Source organism: Hypomesus transpacificus, chromosome 14 (genome assembly GCF_021917145.1).
Source record: "Hypomesus transpacificus isolate Combined female chromosome 14, fHypTra1, whole genome shotgun sequence".
NCBI lineage: Eukaryota > Metazoa > Chordata > Actinopteri > Osmeriformes > Osmeridae > Hypomesus > Hypomesus transpacificus.
This window is the reverse complement of record NC_061073.1, coordinates 4495739-4500738: the sequence shown is the minus strand read 5'-3', so window position 1 is coordinate 4500738 and position 5000 is coordinate 4495739. Positions and strand designations below refer to the sequence as shown.

At 43.9% G+C, this 5000-nt stretch overlaps 1 protein-coding gene across 1 annotated transcript; it reads right to left on the bottom strand.

Moving 5' to 3' along the window:
• Window positions 1-708: 708 nt before the first annotated feature.
• Window positions 709-4563, bottom strand: bhlhe41 (basic helix-loop-helix family, member e41). Its single transcript, XM_047034924.1, is given in 6 exon segments — window positions 709-2965; window positions 2967-3187; window positions 3350-3461; window positions 3567-3677; window positions 3830-3893; window positions 4016-4563. Coding segments are annotated over 6 exon segments (1275 nt in total). The 5' UTR covers window positions 4078-4563; the 3' UTR covers window positions 709-2260.
• Between the last annotated feature and the right edge of the window lie 437 nt (window positions 4564-5000).

Genomic DNA, 5000 nt, shown 5'->3' with positions numbered 1-5000 from the left:
GTCCACACTGTAGTTATTGACTTTCAGACTAAGCACTGGCATGGCTTTATGGGAGAACACAATTCTAATCTTAACCCCCCCCCCCATGTATCCACTCATTGATGAACACATAACTACGAAGTTGGGCTGTTGTTAACCCTCTAAGGTTGAAGAGTACATTTTAGTGACGATAAGAAGTACTGCTCAGAACAATCATTTAGCAACTGTAGACTGGTGGTTCTAGATTCCACAAATAACCTTGTCTTGGTATATTATGGTACATAATGTGTTGACACAGTATGTGAGCAGAGACGGAGGCGGGTCTGATCTTGGCTGACGCGGCAGTCAGGTTAAGGAGGGGTCTCCTGGACCCCCCCCCCCCCCTTTCTGACCCACTTCCTGTAAAGAGTGTAAAAAACACATTCTCCTTAGTCATGTGAGAGGAGGATGATCCGGCCGTAAGCCTTGGCTTACTGTACATGCCTCCACTGTGACTCCTGGTCAGCTGATCAAAGGACTGACAACAAAAGGAACAGTAGCTTACAGACCCGAGGCCCTGTATCACCCCCCACCCTCTCTCTCTCTCTCTCTTGGTAAAGCGTAACTAACTCAGACAACATAATAAACTACAGAGGGTCGGGGGGAGTCCAGTGCACGGACAAGTATGTCCAATGAAAACCCAGTTGAAAGAACATGGATAACTTTGGAACAAGGATCTTTTTTCTTATATATTTATTTTACAACTCATCATCAGCAATAATTTAGACCAGCAGATGTGTAAAGCATAATGAAATTTGCAACAATTGCTCAGTTAAATTTTTTAAAAAATCCATAGACTTCTTCTTCTACAACTTCTACATACAGTATATTTCATGGAATATTCACAGAGCTATTTACACAGACACGAGTACAAGACAACTGAAAACATGGCCGATTTGAGGCAAGAACAGCTGAACAGAAGCTAAAAAAGACTAGGTGCATGGTTGAAAACTAAGAATGATCTTCTTAAGAACTCACAGGGAATGCTGAAGGACAAAACAAACACTTTCCGGAAACGTATTCGTTAGAAAACATTTTAAACCCATGGATGGCGTGTACAGCTTTACAAGACAAGGATCACAACTACTGTTCACAGTACTCGTGTCCTCGAGGTGTCCTCGTTAGTGGTTCTGTGTTCAGGCATGGGTTTGTGTCAAAGTGTGTTTCTGACACTTCAAATGTTGGCTCGTGACTGAACCAGCCTGAATCCCGTAAGATACATTGTTCAATCAGGGAGATCAAACGAACCAAAACAAGGAAAGGATACAGTGCTTGACTCAAAAACAAGTGCACTTACCTCTTAACGAGCAAATAACTAGAACTTTTGTCATTTTACAAACACAGCTCTGTAGTTCAGAAAAATACAGGTAAGTTACATTCAATATCAAAGATCTATAAGGTGCTATGATTTCTATATTATAGTACCAGAGGGGCAGCTTAGTCAGAGCAAAGGTGTTTACCTATTAACGACTTGCCTGCCTGACATCCAACACTTCTAAAACGATACCAAGTGTTTCCTTTTAAAAGTTGAAAACATATCAGCATGGGGAAGAAATAAAACAACATAAATACAAAAACCAACCAGAAGGTTACATAAACGAGAAGTTTGTATGATGGATATGACAACTCTGCAGGTCTGGGCAATGAGGTATGTAAGTTACTAATTCAAGCACTTATTACATAGGCCCATTTAGTGCAGGCATATATGGAAACAGATCAAAGGATAGCCAACAGAAGAGGCAGACCACTGGCTGTCCAGACAGAGTCAGCAGTATAAATGATCACCTTGGTCTATAGGTCAGTTGTAACATCAGACAGTGACTATCAACTGATCGAGACAATAGGGGTGTCTAACTAGAAGCAATTTGTCTCATTCAATCTTTTGGCACATTTTGATTGCCATTCAAATTATCATTATTGAGGAAACACCTATTTCAAGCATAATATGCCCTACATACAATACATGTGTGTTTGTTAGTGTCAATCATTGTCGATTTTCATTCAGATTGTTTCATCTAGCATTAAGTGCAAAAGGCACACGTCACAACCTCCCCTGTAGCCAAGGTACATGAGAAGTACAACTGTGAAACTTTCTTTTCCTATAAACTACTTGCAATAAAAAAGAAAATATGAAAGAATACGAAAATACAGAAAATCCTATGCAGAATGCAACTGAAATTAAAATACGCAGATAAATTAGCCCGTTTTTACAAGCAAGAAAATGGTTGCAAAATCCATCCGATTATGTACCATCGTTGTCGTTGTCTTGGGAGTCATCCCCCTCGCCGTCACCATCCTGACTCTCCTCTCTCTGCTCGGGTGAGCCCGACTCGGCCTCGTTCGAAGCGTCACTGTCGTGGGAGGGAGAGTCGTTTGCGTGGGAGGAGGACCCAAACCTGGAGCCCTTCTCCGTGGATAACCCGGGGAAAGATGCAGCGGCGGCGGCCGCCGTGTGTGCGGGGAGCCCAGGGTATAGCCATGGGAATGGGGACGTGAGCGCAGCTGCGGCTGGATATACATATTTCTCTAGGTTGCCTTTATCAAATAAAGGCACATAGGACGCTGCCGCTGACGGGTTGATGAAATAGAAAGGCATGCAAAAGGGTGTCTGTTGTCCGATACCACCCGCTATTCCCATTAAAGAGTTAATAAAGGCCAGGTCGGGTCTGGTGGAGGCGTCTGCCCCCGCCACGACTGCACCTCCCCAGTTCATCTTTGGCTTCTTGGCGGCGCGATCATCTCCAAACTCCTGTTTTATCTTTACCGCTTTGGATGCTTGCGCTTTGCCGCGCTCACATCCTTGGTCAAGTTTGTTTTCGTTCTTGTCAGGCTCACCCCCATAACCACTGTCCGTATCGGTGTCAGTCTCGTTAAGTTCGCCGGTCTGGGTCCTCTGTATGACCGGTACGCAGTTGGCTTGACCGTCAGCCTTCTGGATATCGCGCTCTTTCGCTTCCCCCTGCCGCCAGCTGCGAGAGGAACGGTGCAGCAGGCTGAAACTGCGCGGAGACCTTGTGTAAATGATTGATGAGATGAGCACATCTCTGCTCTCGCGTCGTCCAGTTTTCTACCTTGTTTAGGTACTGCATCACCTCTTTGGCACACGCCTGGAACCCTGAGTGGAAAGCGTCCAAATCAGTGTGAATGGACGACTTCATCGACCGATCACCTGGAATACACAGATGAAAAGTCGTTGAGTTTTACATTACAAATGCCAATATCTCTAAATAAACTTTCTAAGCATATAAAGGCGCCATTGCATATCATTTTCAAACAAGCGTTCAGAAAAGTTACCCAAAGTAACTTAACACAGAGTGATTCCGCAGCTTACCGTTTTGCAGAGCAATAATCTTCTGGTGTTGTTGTTCGGTGACGGCCGTCAAAGCATTTAAATGCTTCAAAGTCAACTCCAGGACAACCGCTTTCTCCAAATGTCCCAGCGTCTGAGGGGGGGGAAAAGGGCTTTTGCATTAGAAGTCCAACATTGAAATAGAGCCTACCAAAACGATTAACATCAGTGTTAAACAAGGATATGGTCAGGATCTTACCGTCAGTTTCAGATGTTCGGGTAACAAGTCCTTCAGCTGTCCAATACATTCATTGATTCTGTCTCTCCTCTTCTTCTCAATCAAGCGGTGAGGCAACTTGTAAGCGTCCTGCTGTTGGAGACAAACCAAAGTTCGGTAAGACTTCTGTAATGAGAGACAGCATTAGGTCCACCAAGTGGATTTTGCTACAAAATGTGACAAGTTATCAATCCCATGTCATTTACATCCAGTTTCATAGATCATGAAAAGTTCCGCGCGCCTACCTTGCCGTCCTCGCGCTTCAATCCACGTTTGGATTTACACATGTAGAGAGAGGGGTATTCCATCCTACAGCGAATACAAACATGATTAAATATTAATATGAGTATTAATATAATTAAGAGGCATAAGACGACATCGACTACAAAGTTTATGAACAGAGAAAAAATGTAGAGTCATGTCCAGCTTACCCAAGAAAATCTGTGTGATCCATAAATTGTCTATCCTGCAGGTGCGGTATTCTTTCATCCATTACTTCTCTCCTTTTCGAATTATATTTGGCCCGGGAATGTGAAATATTCCAAGATCAGCAGACAGGTTCAAGGAGATGTGGTGAGTGTTCTCCCGACTCCGGTAGTGACGGCGACAGAGTGTTGCCCAGTAGTGCTGCACTTCGGAATGATCTGGTTTCCTGAACAGCCACTTTGCGAGCTGTCTGTACAAAAGCAAGAGCGCACGCGCGTCCCCGCTGTGGAACAGTTCCAACTCACGTGTGAACTGCACCAGCACGCAGTCCGGTAATTACAAAGACCTCGGCGCTTTGCTGAGGCGACCGGTCTAGATTCATGAAAAAAAAAATGAAAAAAAAAATATTGATTAGATAAAAGCCTGTCGGTGTTCACTATTTATTATGTGAAACAAGAGAACTACGAGGACCTCCTACAGCCCGCTCAGTCAACACAAGCACTGATCCGCACACATGGACCCGAATGTGAAGCAAATGCATTGCGCACACTTGGGACTGCCCCTTTGAGTAGGTGTGTGTGTGTATTATATACGTGTGTGTCACTCTACTTCCCCAGGGCAGTGTACTCAAGCTTTCTCGCGCCAGTTACTCACTCTCCTACCGCCCCGAGGAGCGTTCCCGGTAACCATGGCACTGGCTGTGTGCTCAAACACGTGCAGCGCAGTTCCTTATCCTACCAGTCCGCCAGTCGGGTCGCAAGCTTCAGTGAGCGCCTACATAAGCTTATATTTTGGAGTACATTTCTGCAACAATGAGATCAAAACGTAGACTAATGCATAAAACAGTCGTACTCGACAATGGGATGTGTTTAAAGTTTAAACATAATTTACCCAACATGGACTACTATTATTTTATTTTATTTATTCACAGTAAAAATGTATTGTAATAATATAGTATATAGTAATATAATGACCTGTATTTATAAAATC